The sequence below is a fragment of the Mustela lutreola genome, chromosome 13 (genome assembly GCF_030435805.1).
Source record: "Mustela lutreola isolate mMusLut2 chromosome 13, mMusLut2.pri, whole genome shotgun sequence".
NCBI classification, from domain to species: domain Eukaryota; kingdom Metazoa; phylum Chordata; class Mammalia; order Carnivora; family Mustelidae; genus Mustela; species Mustela lutreola.
This window is the reverse complement of record NC_081302.1, coordinates 57,145,142-57,163,820: the sequence shown is the minus strand read 5'-3', so window position 1 is coordinate 57,163,820 and position 18,679 is coordinate 57,145,142. Positions and strand designations below refer to the sequence as shown.

Below are 18,679 nucleotides of genomic sequence, written 5' to 3'. Positions count from 1 at the left end.
AAGTGGTTCTCACCCGGATGCCCGGATTATGGCATTCCAAGGCCTGCCCTAAGCTCTTCAGAGAGCTGCAGCTTTGTCTTTGATTATCTCAGATCTGGGCATTCTGCTGTAAGCTTTCTTGAACAAAGCGGCTTCAACAGTTAAAAATACTAGCTGGAGAACCACTGACCCATTTAGAGCCATGTGGGACACTAGATGACCCCAAAAGCTTTCCTACTGCAAACATCTGGGAAATGTAGATGACACATAAAAAGTGTCAGTGTCAGAAATACAGAGCAGAGTGTGTAAGAAAGCAAGAGGCAGAGTCAACACCAGGAGGGAGAAATGGAGACACCGGAGGAGTGAGCGTGTGAGCAGGGGGTGGTGAGGCGGGGCGGTGAGCTGGGAGTGGAGGGCGAGAGGCGGGAGAACAGCTCATCTGAATAAGCCAGGGGCTTCGGTGTTCGTGCCCACATGGAAACGCAAGACAAGGACATGTGTCCTTCACAAGGAAATAGCTGCATGTGACACACCTCCAATAACTAAGGACACCCTGGGCCACAAAACAAGCCTCAGCAAACGCTCAACAGCTGATATCACATAGACTGTGTCCTCTTACCCCAGTGGGGTGTTTTGTTTTGTTTTGTTTTTTAAAGATTTCACTTTTTTGACAGACGCAGCAAGAGAGGGAACACAAGCAGGAGGAATGAGAGAGGGAGAAGCAGGCCTCCCACTGAGTGGGGAGCCCGATGCGGGACTCGATCCCAGGACTCAGGGATTATGACCTGAGCCAAAGGCAGATGCCTAGTGACTGAGCCACTCAGGCACCCAGCCCAGTGAGTTTTAATTGGTCATAATAACATCACCCAAATGCACACCATGCATTTGCAAATTTAAAAACTCACTTGCAAATAAATTATGTGTCAAAGAAGAGATCGCACTGGAAATTCAGAAATATTTAGAATGGAATGAATCGTAAACTTTTCTATTTGCGTGGGAAATAGCTAAAATAGTATGTTGAGAGCACTGCTATAACTTTTAATGCTGATATTAAGAAGGAGCATTGATTCGAATTTCCCTGATGGCTAATGATGTTGAACATTTTTTTGTGTGTTTGTTAGCCATTTGTATGTCTTCTTTGGAGAAGTGTTTCTTCATATCTTCTGCCCGTTTTTTGACTTGTTTTTGGGTGCTGAGTTTGAAAAGTTCTTTATAGATCTTGGATACCAACCCTTTATCTGTAGTGTCATTTGCAAATATCTTCTCCCAATCTGTGGGTTGTCTCTTGTTTTATTGACTGTTTCCTTTGCTGTGCAGAAGATTTTATCTTGATGAAGCCTGGTGATGGGTATTAAGGAGAGCATGTATTGCATGGAGCACTGGGTGTTCCATGAAATACGTTCTCTTGAATCGTGGAACACTACATCAAAAACTAATAATGTACTGTATGGTGACTAACATAACATAATAAAAATATATGTTAAGAAGGATTGGGCGCCTGGGTGGCTCAGGTCATGATCTCAGGGTCCTAGGATCGAGTCCCTCATCGGGCTCTCTGCTTGGCAGAGAGCCTGCTTCCTCTTCTCTCTCTCTCTCTGCCTGCCTCTCTGCCTACTTGTGATCTCTGTCTGTCAAAGAAAAAATAAAATCTTAAAAAAAAAAAAAGAGTAGGAAGATTGAGAAGAAAGATGAAAACAAATGAGCTCAATATTCAATTCAAGTAATTATAAAATAGAATAATATAAAAAAGTATAGAAGGTACAAGTATATAAATGATAACATTAAGACTAAAAATTGATAAAATGGGAAACAAATAGAATAAACAAACCAAAAGCAAGCTCTCTGAAAATACTAGTAAAATAGGCAAATCTTTAGGTGAGGTTTATCCAGGGAAAAAAAGGAGAGAGAGAGAGAAGATAGTCATTATAAAAAGAATGAAGACAAAGTCATAACTATGGAGACAGTAGAGGGTTTTTTTTTTTAAATACCATATGACAATAGTTTTAGGACAATAAATTTCAAAATTTACCTAAACTGAACAATGTCCTAAGGGTGCCTGGGTGGCTCGGTGGTTTGAGCCTCTGCCTTCAGCTTATATCATGATCTCATAATCTTGGGTTCGAGCCCCACATTGGGCTCTCTGCCAGGCGGGGAGCCTGCTTCCTGAACCTCTCTCTCTGACTGCCTCTCTGCCTACTTGTGATCCTCTCTATCAAATAAATAGATAAAATCTTTTAAAAAATAATAATAAATAAATAAATAAATAAATAAATAAAATGAACAATGTCCTAGAAAAATATAATTCACTAAAACTGAATCAAGAAGAAACTTTAAAAACCCTGAATAATGCCAGTGTTATGGGTTGAATTGCATCCCCCTAAAGAGATGTATTTAAGTCCTAAGCCCTGGTGCCTCAGAACAGAACCTTCTTTGGAAAATTAGTCTTTAAGGATGTGGTTAAGACGAGGTCATGCTGAAGCAAGGTGGGCCCCTAATCCAGCGTGATGGGTGTTCTTTCAAGAAGATGGCCATGTGAAGACACAGAAGCCCAGGGAGGATGGCACATGGTGATAAAGGTAGATATTGCCGCCATGCACATACAGGCCACAGAACAAGGATCGCAGGTCATCACTACAACCCAGGAGAGAGGCACAGAAGAAATTCTTCCTGGAGACTCCAGAAAGAGCTAACCCTGCGGATTCCTTCATTTCAGACTTCTGGCCTCCACCTCTGTAAGAAAATAAATTTCTGTAGTTTTAAAGTGCATCCTTGGTTTATTTTGTTACAGCAGCCCTAGAAAACTAAAACAACCAATAACCAGGGCCCCTGGGTGGCTCAGTTGGTTAAGTGTCTGGACTTTGGCTCAGGTATGCTCTCGGGGTCCTGGGATCAAGTCTCGTGTCCCTGTCAACAGGGAGTCTGCTTGTCCATCTGCTCCTCTCCCCGCCTCTCCCCCCAGTTTGTGTTCTCTCCCTCTCAGATAAATGAATAAAGTCTCTTAAAGAAAAAAGAAAGAAAAACAACCAAGAACCATTAGAGAATTGAAATGATAGTAAAATCTGCACGTGCACGTACAAGCATACAAAGTGGTCCCTCTCTAGCTCCTGGTCACACAGATGAGTAAACCAAGGAGGCCCTGAGAGGCTTCCTACCCAGAATCCTCAGCAAGGTGGCAGTAGTGATGGGTGGGGTAGTGATGGTGGATTGGCAATGTGGACATTGGGAGAGTAAACCAATCCCGAGCACTCTAGTGACAACACCAGACTTTGAATTGGGGACAATCAGCCCCTGTGCACTTTCTATAATAAGCTCATCTCTTCTTCCCAGGTGCCTCACCATGACGTAAAATTAACCCTCTACCCCAGTGAGACGGTCTTCCAAATCCTCTTTCCTGATGGATCAGGCCAGATACAGTATCCACCAAAGCCCAGGGCCACTCACATTGACACACATGGCGCCTGAGAAGTGTGTGGGTCAGGGATGGGGCGTGATCTTCCTGAGGCCCATGTCCTCCACAGGGCTCTGCCTTTCCCAGGGGACCACAAGGGGCTGCATGTGCCTTAACTGTCTTGCAGCTATCCATCAGGAAAGCTGGCTCTGCTCATCCTCAGTACAAAACAGAGGGAGTTAACATTCATCATTCTGGAAGACAGTGAAGAAAGGTGTGTCCAGGCCCTTATCAACAACTCTGGGCATGCTACCTTCTATGATGAAAACAGAGAAATCTGGTAAGTTTGGGTTGGGAGTCCCAAACACACCTCTCCACAGAGAGGCAGTGTGGTTAAGAGTTGATTCCCAGTCCACACAGCCATCCTCCTTCAATGGGTTAGGTCTTGGTCTCTCTCTCTTACGCTCTCTCCCTCATTTGCTTGTGAATTTGTTTCTCCGACCCATACATGTTGCAAACAGGGAGATGGGTATCATGGTGGCAGCAAGGCAGGTCCCTGACCTGCGGAAAGACACTCTGTCCTTGTCCCCATAGCTTCCCCAAGGGTAAAATAGCAATCAGAGACTCACGGTGACTACTTCTCTTGGTTCCATGTCCTCTACACCTCCTGAGAGTCAAGCCCGATAAGAATTATCTTAGAAGGACCCAGGGCCCCTCTGTCCCAGGTGCCTCAGAGAGGAGGGTGTGGTGAGGGCTTTGGAGACACATGTATCATGCCCAAAAAACAAACTTCTAAGTATTTCATGATCACTCGAACTTAGTTCTTAAGTTCCCATTTCTGGCCATGGTGGGAAACTTCATCTTACCAAATCAAACTTCAGAATCTTTCTCCATCTTTTTGGGGGTAAGTACTCCATTTTTTGGTTTTTGTTTTTTTTCAGGATTTCCCTCTTCCCTTCCCCACTAAGTGGTCATGGAGTAGGAAAGGCCTACCATCTTATATCAACTTTCTACTTCCTTTCTTCTTGGTAGTCAAAACCAGACTTTGGCTTTTAATCCCCCCAAAATATTTTTACTCCACCAGTCCTGGTTTTTAAGACTATTTCCTTCCTTCCTTCCTTCCTTCCTTTCTCTCTTTTTCTTTCCTTTTTCTTTCTTTCTTTCTTTCAGAGGAAAAGAGAGTCTTAAGCTGTAGGGCTTGATCCCACAACCCTGAAATCATGACCTGAGCTGGATCCAAGGATCAGACACTTAACTAACTGTGCCACCCAGGCACCCCTTAAGAACAGTTTCTTAAATATTCTTTGAGTTTTTAAATTTTGTGTGTTTTTTGCTTTTTTCTTTAATTTTTCTTTTTTTTTCTTTGAGTTTTTAAAATGCTATTTCCTAATTGACAACTTTGTTCTCAGAGGTACCTGCCCTGCCCTAAGGGCCTTTTGTATAGAAACTGATGTCTGAAAGGTGCAAGAAGTACCAGGTGGCCAGTGGGCGAGAAACCCAGACAATTATTTCAAACAGTATCTGGCTACATTCTGTAGGGCCTCTTCTCCATAATGACACTTCCTTTTAGGGCCAGAAGAGACCTTAGGGAAATCTAGGAACTACTTTTATTTTCTTGACAAAGAAATTTAGAGAATATAAGTGACTTACCCAAAGTAATACATAAAATTATGGGCAAAGGGGGCTCCTGAGTGGCTCAGTCAGTTAATCATCTTGGGCTCAGGTCATGATCCCAGGATCCTGGGATCAAGTCCTGCACTGAGCTCCCTGCTCAGTGGGGAGTCTGCCCTCCCCCTACTTGTGCTCTCTCTCAAATAAATAAGTAAATAAATAAATCTTTTTAAAAAGTGTTGCCTGATCCCTCCTTGGTCTAGGGTGAGCCTGAGCCAAAACCTGGGCTACTACTTCCCCAAAGGCAAATACCAGAAGGCCTGGAACTGGTGGGACCTCAGCCTCCACGTCCATGCACCCCCTTTCCAGTCCATCTCCTTGAAAATCAATGAGTACATAAAGGTACAAATAAGGAGCCAGGATAAGATCATCTTCTGCTTCAGCCACCAAAAGAAGCAAATCTGCTTAAACCTGGGCACCAAGTACAAGGTAAGGTCTCAACTCCCTCCACCAGGCAGGTGCCCACTGGGCCATGCCACGGGCCTCTCTCTGGGACATGTTCTACATCACTGTGACCCAGAGAGCAACCTGGCCAACTTTGTTAACATGATGCTTGACAGAGGTGTTCATTTACCTTCCGAGTCCCTCAGGACTCCCAGCACCTAGAGATTCCCAGCTGAGGAACCAGACAGCCCCAAAGAGCCCAGATGCAAGCCAGACAATAAAGCGAAGATGTCAACATACATCTTCTCACCTGACACTCACATCAGCCCTGTCAGTTGGCAGGAACAGAAACCATGGGGAAATCTGTGTTCCCATGCCTGCCCTTGGTGTCCTCTTCTCCCCCAAATCACTCAAGGAGCACCTAGAGGTTCAGGGGGCTCAGCCTGGGCTGAGCAAGAAAGTAGCAAAGGTGTGTTCATGTCCTACGGTTGCCATGACAAATGACCACAAATTGGTTGGCGTAAAACAGAAACTTCAGCTCTCACAGCTCTGGAGGCTGTAAGCTTGAACTCCAGGTGTCAGCAGGGCCACACTCCCTCCAAAGAGCTTGGGGGAGAATCCTTCCTTGCCTCTTCCAGCTTCTGGGGGCCCTGGGTGTCCCCTGGCTTGGGGGGGCATCCCTCCAACCTTCTACCTTCACGCAGCCGGCTTCTCTGTATCCAATATCCCTCTCCCTTCTCTTGTAAGGACACCAGACAGCAGATTCAGGGCCCACCCTAAGTCCAGGCTGGCCTCATCCTGAGATCATTCACTTAATTATATTGGCTAAAACCCTCTCTCCAAATATAGTGACCGTCACAAGTCCTAGGGACTGGGAGTCAGACATATCTTTTGGAGGTCACAGTTCAACCCCCTACAAATGGGGAGTCCGCACCCTGGAGTTCTGACTGTGAGTGGGCTCCTGAGACCCTTCTCTCTCCGGAGTTCAAGACAGGAATAGGGTGTCCTTGGCCCCCCTCTGAGATCCATACAAGATCCTGCTCGTGCTCTGGCTCCCCTTTCCCGTTCATGGAAGGCTCTGTTTACAGACCCACGAGAGAAGTATTCAAGATCTCTGCAAGTAGGACGGCCTGTCTGGGAGACAGACAGACAGACCTGTTTCCTGGGAGGTGAGCAGATGGAGAAGTAGGTGGATGGAGGGAAGAACCAAACAGCAGACTCTGCCAAAATTAAGCCATATGAAATTCTGGGAAGGAAAGCAGAGAACGTGGAAGGTTTAGCCTGCCCAGGACTGAGGTATTTTCCTGGACATATGACTCTGAGTGCTCAAACTGGGAAAGTTCCAAACAGATCTGGACAGCTAGCCCAGCAAGGCCTGCCATTTTATATCCTAAGTAACCACGTCCAACCTCCTTACCTACCCCGGGTCCCCCGGAGCAGCCAACCCAGTAGAGAGGAGGAATGTAGGTACACAGCACCATCCCCAGTGATCCACTAGCCTCCCCCTGCACAGAGGTGATGAGCTAAGGGAGCAGCTGGGGTGGAGAGGGTATGAGGGCCTGGGCCCCTGGACTTTGGATGACAGTGGGGTCCCAGTGATGGAGGAGGGCCAGGAAAGGGAGCCAGTGCCCAGGAAGGGCAGGTGAAGGGCTGGTGCAGGCAGAAAACCCAGGAGGCCTGGCAGCCCCAGTAGCTGGGCCAGTGCAGGGGCAGGGGGTCAGGGGCAAATGAAGCCAATAGCACACATGCGACTAGTCAGCAGGTCCACCAAGGCCAGTAGCCAGGGCACCCTAGGAAGAACATACTAGCCCCTCCTCTTGCCATGAGACACCAGGCAGGCCTCATGAACTTTCCGTGTCCGTTACTGCCTGCAAAAGGGACACCACATTATTGTAAGGATTAAATAAGGTACTAGTGTGAGAACATTTCATAAGCTGGATACGTCACAGAAACAGAACACACTGCTATGCCCCTTTATTATTTCCCCCTCCAGGAGACTCTTTGCTCAGGCTCTGTAGCTCAGGCTCTTTGCTCAGGCTCTGTAGTTTCCCGCCTGCAGTAGAGCTTGTCTCCCCCACCCCACTTCCATGGTGGGAATCCATGGGGAGGAGCCGGACAGTCCCAGGAAGACAGCCTTGGCCAGGCAGGCTGCACAAGGGCCCCAGAGCTGGTAACCCATTGGTTTAGGGTCAGGCTTGAGTGTAGTCTCAGCCTTCATCCCTGTGGCTGTGTGGTCACAGGCCTGGGCCAAAAAAGGGACGTGTTGCCAGTGACAAGGCTGGGAGCACAAATTCGCCCTGGAGCGAGTCTCCAGAGAAAACTCAGTCCTGGTCCACGGGGCCTAATCCTGGGGTGGAAAGCATGGTGTCTGGGCAGCATTCATCCTCACGGAGCTCTCTGTGGATTCCCACAGTTCGTAGCCCCAGAGGCGCTGAGTGAAATGAAGCAGAAGGCCATCCTGGAGGTAGAAATTGTTTCAACAGCTCGGAAGATGAAGGTCCTCCTGGGGAAAATGAATAGGATCCTGAATTTCTTGACCATCCCTGACTTGGAAAACTTCATCAATAATGCCAGGATCTTGCCAATCGACAACGTGGAACCGAAGAACTCTCACCTCCCAAAGTAGGGTGGTCACCACGTCGTGCTGGGGCCTTTTCCTGCCACCGAGGACTGTCTCAGGAAAGTTACCAGGAGTGCTGAGGAAAACCCCAGAGCCCTGTGGATGTCCCTTGAGAGTTGATTTGTCATTTGGGACTTACCACAGCTCCTTGGTTTGAAAAAAGAATCTGTAGCTGGGCACAGAAAAACCCTCACCCGACAGCATGAGGAGCAAGTTGTTTCAGTAGGCAATACCCGTCAACCCCTGTCCCGTGCGCCCTCACTGGTCACCTTTTTTGGTCACAAAATGCAGGCCTTTTGCAGCCTTCCTCTGTACATGGGTTGACTCAGTATGGAGACAGTCTCAAAGCACACCTCTGCCCGTCATTGGCTGTGTGACCTGGGGCAAGTCACTTTATGCCTCAGTTTCCTTGCCAGCAAAGTGGGTCTAGATACCCGGGAAGTTCTCACTAACCCTAACATCATCACAAACACCCATCTCTCACGTCTGCCAAGACACAGGGAGACCCAGACAGTGACCCAACGCCAGACTGCGGCAGGTCCCCTAACCCAGGAGCCCATCGGGAGCCCGAAAGCACACACACTCAAACCCCCTCCACTAGCTGGGACACTTCTGGTAACAGTCACTAATTCAAGTAGGTAAAGCAAAAAGGGACATGAGTCATATGGACAGAAGGTGCAGTGGGTCTCAGAAAAGGATCAGAGCATGGGAAGTCCCCAGAAGCTAGATGACTTCCATTCCCATCTCTGTGACATTCTTCAGGACATGTGGTCTATGCCCCTCACTTCATGTGGCTTTGCCTCCCCATGTCTCAAAAGACACCAGAGGTGTCTGATTGGCCTGGCTTAATCGGGAAGCCATTCTTGGTGCAGCCCCACGTGGTAAGGAGGGTGGAGCTACGCCTTGACACCTATGCACTGGGAGGGGCAGGAGTTTCTAGAAAAGGAGGACTCAGGAGCTGGGCAGCCCCCTCCAGTGTGCCTTTTATAGACCCCAGGGCATGGCAACTTCCCAGGATGACCTCCACTGCAGCCTAAACTGAGATGAGATAGGAAAACCCTTCCAGCCAGCCAGCCCAGCCTGGCAGCTGGCCATTCCCTGCTGTGACAATGACACCAGAGTCCCACCTTCATGGCCCTGCCCCCTTGCTGATCTCACACTGCCTGCGACCAACCCTCACTGGAAGTCACCATGACCCCGAACCACGACAACCCAGCAGCTGGGGGAGCCCTGAAGGTGAAGGCAGGGAGTGGGGTTGGGGGGTGGGGCGTCCACAGTCACCCCCACTATTTGCCACACCTTGCTGTCCTCAGCTAGAACAACAGTCACTATGGGGCAAGGACATGAGCCATAAATGACAGATGACCACCGCAGCAGCCCACACTCACAAGCCCACAGCAGAGCTTCAGTGTGCCCTGTGGGCTCCACACTCATGTTGTGCGCACAGAAGCCCTTTTCCTCACCCACCACGAGAGGCAGAAGCTTCTGAGTGGGTTTCAGCAACAAGAAAGTCTCCCCCCCGCCCCCGAGCAAGGAGCCCCTGTTTCCTCACCTGGAATAGCAGGGCAGTCCTGGAGCTCACCTCACAGAGCCACACGCCAGGGGTCAGAGGCAGTGGCATGGAGAAGACATTGTGCTCCCTGCTTCCCGAGTGGGTTCCCACCATCATCGGCCAACTCCCCTCCATCCCTGATCATCCTCTTCCCACCAACCTGCAATCATCCTGCTACTCACAGAGAGCTTGTGAACAGGCCGCCTCACCGGGGTGTTTTGCCCAGTCAGTCCTGTCCCATTGGCCAGTCCTTCAAAAGACCAGAAATCTCACATAGCAGCACGGGGTTCCTGGTCCTCTGGGAACCATGGCTCAGTGCCACGGTCACCAGAGAGTGGACTCCGGGACTGTCCTCATGAAGGAAGGCGAATCACCTCACAGAGTGGTAAGGAAGTCAAGTCCCCAGCCAGATAGATGGCCAGGAACTGCAGAGATCAAGGACTCCTCCCCCCGACACCGGCACTGGGTGCCATCCACCACAGAAACTTACTGTTCACACTTCTAGAGCCTGGAAGGCCGAGATCAAGGGCTTCCCTCCAAAGGCCCGAAGGGAGTGTGTGTTCCAGCCCCGATTGACTTCTGTGTCCTGGGCTTGAGACAACACACTCCAGGCCTCACCTGGCCTTCTCTGTGGGTGTGCATCTCTGAGTCACAGTCCCCGTTTTTATATGGACACCAGTCACATTGGATAGGAGCTGATCTATGCCGGTATGGCCTCATCTGGACTAACTGCATCTCCAACAGCCTATTTCCAAACCAGGTCACATTTCTAGGCACTGCGGGTTAGGACTCCAACACAGGAATGTGGGGCGGAGACCGGGGCACCTAATTCAACCTGTAACACTCTCTGCCTCACACCCTGGGCCCTTGCCAGGCCCTCACCTACCTGAGGGGACAAATCCTGCCTGACCTCCATTCTCTCTTCAGTGACATGGCTTCTCCTGGAAACGAAAATGAACAAAAAGCTGGGCTGTTTATGAATACCAACCTCTTCAGTTACACACAAGGGTCCTCTGAAGAGTAACAATCAGTGACTGCCCCAAGGCACACGGGGCTTCCTGCAGTGCCCACAAAATTACTAACAAATTCAGTAACTAATTAGGCCATGCAACAAATACACACTGAGCTTCCACCATGTGCTCAAGGTCGGAAGAGAAAGGAACAGGTTGCCCGCCCCCCCCCCCCGGCGTTGAGGGGGGGGTGGTTTACAGACTTGGGGATCAGTGAAGCAAGCAACAGCAAAACAATGCAACTGTGGCTTTGGGAAGGAGCCCAGCACAGCAAGGACCCTGTGTGAGAGGGAAGGGGTAGTGGAATGAAGCGTGGGGGTGAAGGCGCATGATGGGCGTGCTTGGAAGGGAAAGAAGAACCTCGAAGAGCCCCCACCAGCACCAAAGCTAGGGATGGAAGCCCGCTGGCTTTGGGGGGGGGTGGGGGTACTTCACTGGAGTGCTGGGGAGCTGCCAGCTTTCACTCGGATCAAAACTCACTATAGAGCAAGAACCCCCAGAACCCCCCGCGCTGCCACAGCGACCGCGTAGAAGGAAAAACTGACAGGCCAGCAACAGGAGGCCCCTTCTCCTGCGCCTTACAGTGTACCTCCAGCACCCCACAAAGCCTAACCTTGCACCCGCTGGGCGAGGAGGAATATTCTCAGGGCCCAGCTCCAGAGTGTCCAATGAGGGCCCAAAAAGGTGGATTTGGAGCCGAGAGGCCATAAATCAGTACCTGGAACAGAGACGGTCTTCCGAGTCTGCCCGCGATGAACGTGTTGTGGGGACACTCAGTCCAGGACCACAGCAGCGGAGTCCACACCCACTCCTTCCGTGTTGAAGGAATAGCTACATCAGTGGGACTTTCTGCCTGTATCCCTCTGCTCCTGGAGCCTCTGGTATGTCCCCGGCCAGCGCCCCATTTCCTTCCGACAAAGCCCTTTCCGGCCCACGTGAGACAGTGACGTCATCTGGCACATGCGCTCACGGACCCAGACCAGCCTGGAGCATGAGCAGGGAGGAGCCGAGGAGACCCACCTGCCCTCAGAAAAGGTGAACAAGTGGAGAGACGAGCCACCACCAGGAGAAAAAGTGCTCCCGAGAGGAAACAATGAAGTTCCTCCTCTCCTTTCTGAGAAGCACCATTCTCTCACCAACACACCACGGTTTCCAGTACAAATGGCCCCTTTTTAAAAAATGAAGGTTGACTATTCTTTCTTGTAATAAATTGCAGAAGAGAATTTAAAGATATGGGATTGTTAAACCAGGGGGAAAATACAAACTCATTTTTATTTCTACTTACGTAACATTAAATTTCAACACGACTATGCGCTGAAGATGCACAGGAAATTGGCAGTTTTTGCAAACAAAGAAAAAAATTATCTTTCAACTAATGAAGCATTAAGAGGCTTCAAAAAATGTCTTCCCACAATAATTATCTTACCAAAAAAAAAAAAAAAAAAAATCCACACAGTACAGGTAAAACTGGGGAAATGTGAACAGACTGGTGGGGTGTACTTTTGTCCATCTTCTGCTTGTGATAACCTGTTCTACTTTCACAAGATGTTACCACTAGGAGAAATCCAGGGAAAGGTACACAGAGTCTCCCTGTATTACATCTTGGACAACTACATGTGAATCACAAGCTAGCTCAATAAAAATTTCAATTAAAACATTATTTTTAGGGGTGCCTGGGTGGCTCAGTGGATTAAGCAGCTGCCTTCGGCTCAGGTCATGATCTCAGGGTCCTGAGATCGAGTCCCGCATCGGGCTCTCTGCTCAGCGGGGAGCCTGCTTCCCTCTCTCTCTCTCTGCCTGCCTCTCCGTCTGCTTGTGATTTCTCTCTGTCAAATAAATAAATAAAATCTTTTAAAAAAAATTATTTTTAGGGGTGCCTAGGTGGCTCAGTTGTTAGGCATCTGCCTTCGGCTCAGGACATGATCCCAGGGTCCTGAGATCAAGCCCCACATCGGGCTCCCTGATCTATGGGAAGCCTGCTTCTCCCTCTCCCACTCTCTCTGCTTGTGCTCTCTGTCAAACTGATAAAATTGTAAGAAAAAAAAAATTTTTTTTAATTATTTTTAAAAAGAATCCATACAACAGACATGTGAAGACAAAGTAGGAAGCAAAAATCTTTATTTTTTAAAAAATTCACATTTATTAAAAACTGCAATTTCTAGCCAAATAATATAAAGCATTTTAAATTATTTGAAAGTATGTACACGTTTTGTATAAGTAAACACCTGAAACTGTACAGATTTAAACAAATATTCATTTAGCCAACAAGTTGGATCACTATTACCTACTCAGCACTTTCTACGATGTTTGAGTGTTTCAGAAAGAAAAGATTCAAAACACAAGAATGAGTGCCATCAAATATTTTTATCCTTAAGAATGTAGCCTGCTCTGTACATCAAATTAAATCAGTCACAGTACTGTACAATAATCATGCCCTCATTTCTTTGGAAAGGCTATTTAAAAAATCCAATGTACATACAATACAGAAAACAGGATATTTTACAGTTTATTTCATTAAACATGTATTTAAAATAGTTAAGTGGAAGTAAATACAATCTTCCTGATTCATTCATTTCATGTCAAAGAATGAATATGGACCCTCTTTCCCTTCTATCTTCCCAAAATAGACTATTAAGCTCTCTCAAGCCACATTCATCACCAATTTAAATGGAGTTGAAAAACAAATGACCTGTTTAAAATGACAGACATCAGGATATGTAACCTAACTACACACTACAAGAGTCTGCTGCAACGGGACAAGTCCTGTAGAAGGAGGTCTGCTGGCTACATTCCAGAACCTTCTCCAGTGTTCCCTCTCTGGATAGTGTTTGAATAACTGAAAATTCCTTCTGAACCAAAAAAGCAGCTTATGTGAGGTGAAACCCATCCGCTCAGAAAATAGGTGTTTGTAGGAAAACTCATAGATGTGCATAATTTATCTGATGATCCCTGAATAATACAGTAGATTTTAAGGGGTGGGCCACCTTCATCCTCCTCACCTTTGTTGGTAAAATGTATCCTGCTGTGACAGGGCTGCACCTCCATGACACTGGTACATAGCACAGCCAATGAACAAACACATGGGACATGAAAGTGTTCACTGTTGAAAGAACTATTCATACCGAAGGCAGTGTACAGAAAGCTGGTAACCCTCGCCTTTATACGTGAGATACATGATTCAGCAGGCTGCCTCCTCTCCCTTACGTGCCAGATTTAAAACAACCTAATTGGTGCTTCCCACTCACAAACACGAACTATTGTACCATGAAGATGATCATTAAACATACCGCACGTATCTATTATGAGGAGGCTCCAGGCCCTGCATTTAAACATTCTGCACCTAAGCAATTCAGGGAGTACAGAGGCTGGAACCTTACACAGGATCCTTGCATCTTCAAACTACCTCACATCATCAAACACATAGAAAGAGAACACCCCATATTCCCAGGAAAGCAGAATGTGTTCTCAGATGCACCCAATCTACTCCAAACGAAACTTCAAAGTGCTAGGAGAAACATTACATTAAATAGAGTGTAGGAGTAAGATTTCTAGAAGTAAAAAATAGCCCCCGTGGAATCTCTGTGGCTCAAAGTATTGCAGTGTTTTGCACTTTAACAAACCGTACTTGTAGAAGCTTTCTAATTAACAGCGCTTCTGTGTAAAGCTCTTCTTTGCACTACTCTTGTAACCTAGTTTCATTGCACATCTTTTGCTAAGAACCATCTCCCTATATGCCCACCATAGCTACCTCTAAAAAACTCACATTTCTCGTGACCTTTTCAAGAAGGCAGTTCTCACACTCCTAGATTAATCTTTGGCATTTTGATGTTTTTAAAAGAGAAACACCAATCTTCCAAACACTTTGCTTGTATTTCATGCTGCAGTCAGCACCGAGCAGCACGCCGGGGTGGCGCTTGAGGACACTCCCACATACGGTTCCTCGGCGTCCTGCAGGCTGCCGGACCTCCCAGCCCACTCCGACCGCACAGATGCTGACGTGCACAGCCCGGCCAGCCTGGTTATTTAGCAACAGACAGCAGGAGGTTTACCTGAAAAGCAAAGTGAAGGGCTATGTTAGTTCTACCGTGGAATACTAATCCTCAAACACAGAAGAAGAGAAAAAGTCTACGATTTTTTTTTAAGATTTTATTTATTTATTTGACAGAGAGAGAGAGAGAGCACAAACAAGGGGAGTGGGAAAGGGAAGGGAAAAGCAGGCTCCCCACAAAACAGGGTAAGCCCGATATGGGACTCGATCCCAGGACTCCAGGATCATGACCTGAGCCAAAGGCAGTGGCCCAACCAAATGAGCCATCCAGGCGTCCCAAAGTCTAAGATTTTTTAAGAAGCCAAATGAACACAGCTGAACCCGCAATGCTGGTCTGAGTCACCACACGGCCATTGGGCAGGGGGCTTTGTGGTGGTCTGGGGGAGGATGCCATACTCTATCACTGAATTGATGCCCTCAACTTATTTAGAATCCAGTGAAAATGACAGGAGGAAAAAAAAAAACAAAAACTACACACCAACCCTGAGAAGGGATAGAAATAGATCTAAATTATCAATTTCACCTTTTTCTGTGCAGAGTGTGTTGTGGGAAGAAGCGTGTGTAAGCTGAATTCCTTGAATGACCATTTTAGATAGATAAAAACAGGCGTAAAGAGTGAATTTCAGCACAAACCCGAACTCTGAGCCCTAGAGACCCCAACCACTTGTGAAGGAGGGCAGGACATGGAGCCAGCCCCCAGGAGAAGCAGAGAAACCCACCTGGGAGAGAGCAGGGGAACTGCAGTCTGCCCATGGCCAATCTGGAACCCAAGCCCTAGAAGACGTGCAGCCAAATGAACCTGGCAGGGAACCCTTTGACATAACACAAACTATTTTGGTAATCAAAATAATCACCCCCTCATCTCTTCTATAAAACTGTATCCCCAATGAGAGGGACTCTCCATCACCTCTGTGTTTTTCCTGCCCAAAATACAAAACCTCAATCTAATTATGATGAAACAAACACCAAGCTACACAGAATGATGGGCTCTGTCACTGGTTTTCAAACTACAGGCTGTGACCCACTGGTGCATCATGAAAACAATGTACTGGCTCATCAAGTGAACAGGGAAGAGAGGCAGAGCAGAGTAATCTGAATTATATGCAATGTGACTGATTACTGTCAAACTTTTAAGTTACGAACACACACACACACACACAAAACATGTATCTTGCTGGCAGGAGTCCAGCAGGGCCCAGGAACTCTGCATGTTCTTAGCAAGCCCTGTCTGGCTACCCCACGTCTACACTCCTGCAACTGACTACATATTACTGGAGAAAACAGACAACCATGCTGACTGGCCTCTCTTGGATTCATAACCACTGAACTCAACTGAGCCTTGCTCCCCAAATCTTTAGTACCCCCACATTTTTGTGATAACCTCTTCCTGTTTCACTCACAGACATGAAGCAATCAGATGAGAGCTTCTATTGTCCTATCGTGTTCACCGCCTCCCTATACACATGCCCAAACACTGGGCCTTCTTTCCTTTTGCAACTGAACACATGCACCTAACAAAGGCTCCATCCTCCTTCCGACTGTCCCTGAGATTCCATCCCCCCTTTGCTACTCAAGAACATTTTCCAGCATCAATTTTTCCCTCTCTCCGGATCCTCCGCATGAATATAAAAACATGTATTTTCTATCTTTAAAAGAAAAAAAAAAGAAAAGATAATCCAATAACAAATAAAACAAAGGAAGGAGAAGGCTGGAGGGGTCTGAAAGGAGAGCAAAACACCTCCAATTCTATCTTGTTCTAGAATGCTGACTTGGGAAGCATGTTAATATTTTATATTAAAAAAACTAAATCAAAATGGTGGGGAAAAAAATCTCTAAACACTGAAACAAACCTAACTATATATCAAGTTAGTGGTATAATCACAGAGAATACAATGACTTCAAGTGACTCTTAAAAAAAGCATTTTAGGGGCACCTGGGTGGCTCAGTTGTTAAGCGTCTACCTTGGTCTCAAGTCGATCCCAGCATCCTGGGATCAAATCCCATACTGGGCTCGCTGCTCAGCGAGGAGCCAGTTTCTCCCTCTCCAGCTCCCCTGTGCTGGTGTTCCCTCTCTCGCTAGCCCTCTCTGTAATAAATAAATAAATAAATAAAGTATTTTAATTACAATCCTGGAACCACAAACACATCTTTTTAAAGTATGAACCATCTATCCATACAAAGGAATATATAAAGCCATAAAAAAGAATACAATTCTGATACATGCTACAATATGGAAGAGCCTTAAAAACAGTCTGATAAGAAAAAGAAGCCAGTCATAAAAGGCCATGTATTATATGATTCCATTTAATGAAATGTCCACAGTGAACAAATCCACAGAGACAAAAAATAAATTACAGAAGATGGAGGAGTGGGGAACCTGCTAAAGGGTATGAGGTTTCTTTTGAGAGGGACAAAAAAACGTTCTGGAATTAGATAGTGGTGATGTTGCACAACTTAGTGAATATACAAAAAACCAATGAAATTTTATGGCATATGAGTTCTATGTCAATTACAAAAAGACTCCATTTCCCTTCCGGCTACACTTTTTCTCTCCCAAAGTGATAAAACCCCCCAAAGACTCACCCTCACTCACTGCCTCTCGTCCCTTCCCCAACTCTCCACCTACTCCTCTCAGGCTCCATACCTTACTACTCTCTCCCATATCCTCTAGTCCTGACATATATAAAACTCCTAAGCTATACCAAACTTAAAACTGGAAATAAAATACCCTCCATAGCACCAGCCTACTCCTAATACATAATACATGCTCAAAAAAACTTGCTGGCTGTACTGAATGATAAATACAGACTAAGCTCTATATTCAGTTTTTCAAATTTAGGAAGAGAGAGGAAACAGAAACACTTCTAACATCAAATCCGTGAAGTAACTTTATTTCATGTGAAATGTGAGCCTCCTATCATGCATACTGTAAATAAAATTACTCAGCATCCTAAACACCATTATTTGAACTTTTCACAAACAGTTCGCTCATGTTAAACACAGCAATTTTCAATATCAGAAAGGATTAAAAAAAGCAATCAAAATTTATAAAGTCATCACTAAAAATTTGAGAGAGCAATTCAAAGTCTGAATTCTTGCTCATCAGAATAAAATAAGGTACAATTTTAAAATTAAAATTAAAAACATGGTTATACAAAGACAGACATTACCTACTCAAGTAAAATAACCAAATAATCAAGAATAAAAAGTAACAAGGATCTTCAGGTGATAGATTACCTGTTCCATAGAAGGACAAGCAATGATGTCCATATCTTCAGGGCTAAACTCTTCCTTTAACAAAACATGGAACTTCTGGAAGACTTGCTGAACATTATTCTTATAAAGAAAGGAAATCCCATTAAATGAGTTACTAGAAACATATGTGATCATCTCAAACATAAAGCACTAAGACTGTTAAATCTTTTTTTAAGTTTTCATTTAAATTCCAGTTAGTTAACATACAGTGTTACATTAGTTTCAGGTGCACAATATGGTAATTTAGCACTTTCATACATTAGTGGGTGCTCACCACAAGTGCCCTCCTTAAACCCCATCACCAATTTCATCCATCTCCCCACCCACCTCCCCTCTGGTAATCATCAGTTTATTCTCTATAGTTAAGAGTCTGTTTCTTGGTTTGCCTCTCTCTCTCTCTAAGAATATTAAATCTTAATGGTATTTGCCAAACAAGTAGAGGAAATGTATCTTTCATTGGATTACCAAAGACATATAATTCACACTTAATAATTCACATGCTAGCACAACCCAACTAAGCCTTATCAGATAATACTTCCTGGAAAAGCTAAACTCTAGTAAGCCCTGGCCCCCTCAGAGAATAATAAGAGCCTTCAGCAGCAATTTCTTACACAAAAGATAATAAAGTTCCCAGACACATAAAATGTACTTTAAAAACCAACCAATGCCTTCAGTAAAGATGTGAGCTCAACACAGAGCTGGAAGTTATGAGCACTAAATTTGCTCTGACATTTAATCCCTTGGCAGCCACTGCAAGCCATTTATTTCCACT

General features: G+C 46.0%; 2 protein-coding genes and 1 long non-coding RNA gene across 4 annotated transcripts in view; 1 reads left to right on the top strand and 2 right to left on the bottom strand.

The window, feature by feature from the left end:
• ERICH6B (glutamate rich 6B) overlaps positions 1-8,340 on the top strand; it is a 63,764-nt gene extending 55,424 nt beyond the window's left edge. Inside the window, exons 12-15 of the mRNA XM_059143986.1 lie at positions 3,307-3,392; positions 3,555-3,707; positions 5,242-5,467; positions 7,836-8,340. Coding sequence (XP_058999969.1) covers positions 3,307-3,392; positions 3,555-3,707; positions 5,242-5,467; positions 7,836-8,048 — 678 coding nt within the window. The 3' untranslated portion in view covers positions 8,049-8,340. The remainder of the gene's footprint in view (positions 1-3,306; positions 3,393-3,554; positions 3,708-5,241; positions 5,468-7,835) is intronic.
• A 1,271-nt stretch (positions 8,341-9,611) lies between these two features.
• Positions 9,612-11,733, bottom strand: LOC131814037 (uncharacterized). The gene is made up of 3 exons (XR_009347101.1): positions 11,323-11,733; positions 10,481-10,535; positions 9,612-9,844 (listed from the first exon to the last, which is right to left on the bottom strand). It is a non-coding gene; the product is annotated as an uncharacterized LOC131814037 (long non-coding RNA).
• A 972-nt stretch (positions 11,734-12,705) lies between these two features.
• The window catches only part of COG3 (component of oligomeric golgi complex 3), a 79,943-nt gene continuing 73,969 nt past the window's right edge, over positions 12,706-18,679 (bottom strand). For both annotated transcript variants that reach the window (XM_059143810.1, XM_059143809.1), the window contains 2 exons: positions 17,890-17,988; positions 12,706-14,653 (listed from right to left, as the gene is read on the bottom strand). In XM_059143810.1, coding sequence (XP_058999793.1) covers positions 14,624-14,653; positions 17,890-17,988 — 129 coding nt within the window. In that variant the 3' untranslated portion in view covers positions 12,706-14,623. The remainder of the gene's footprint in view (positions 14,654-17,889; positions 17,989-18,679) is intronic.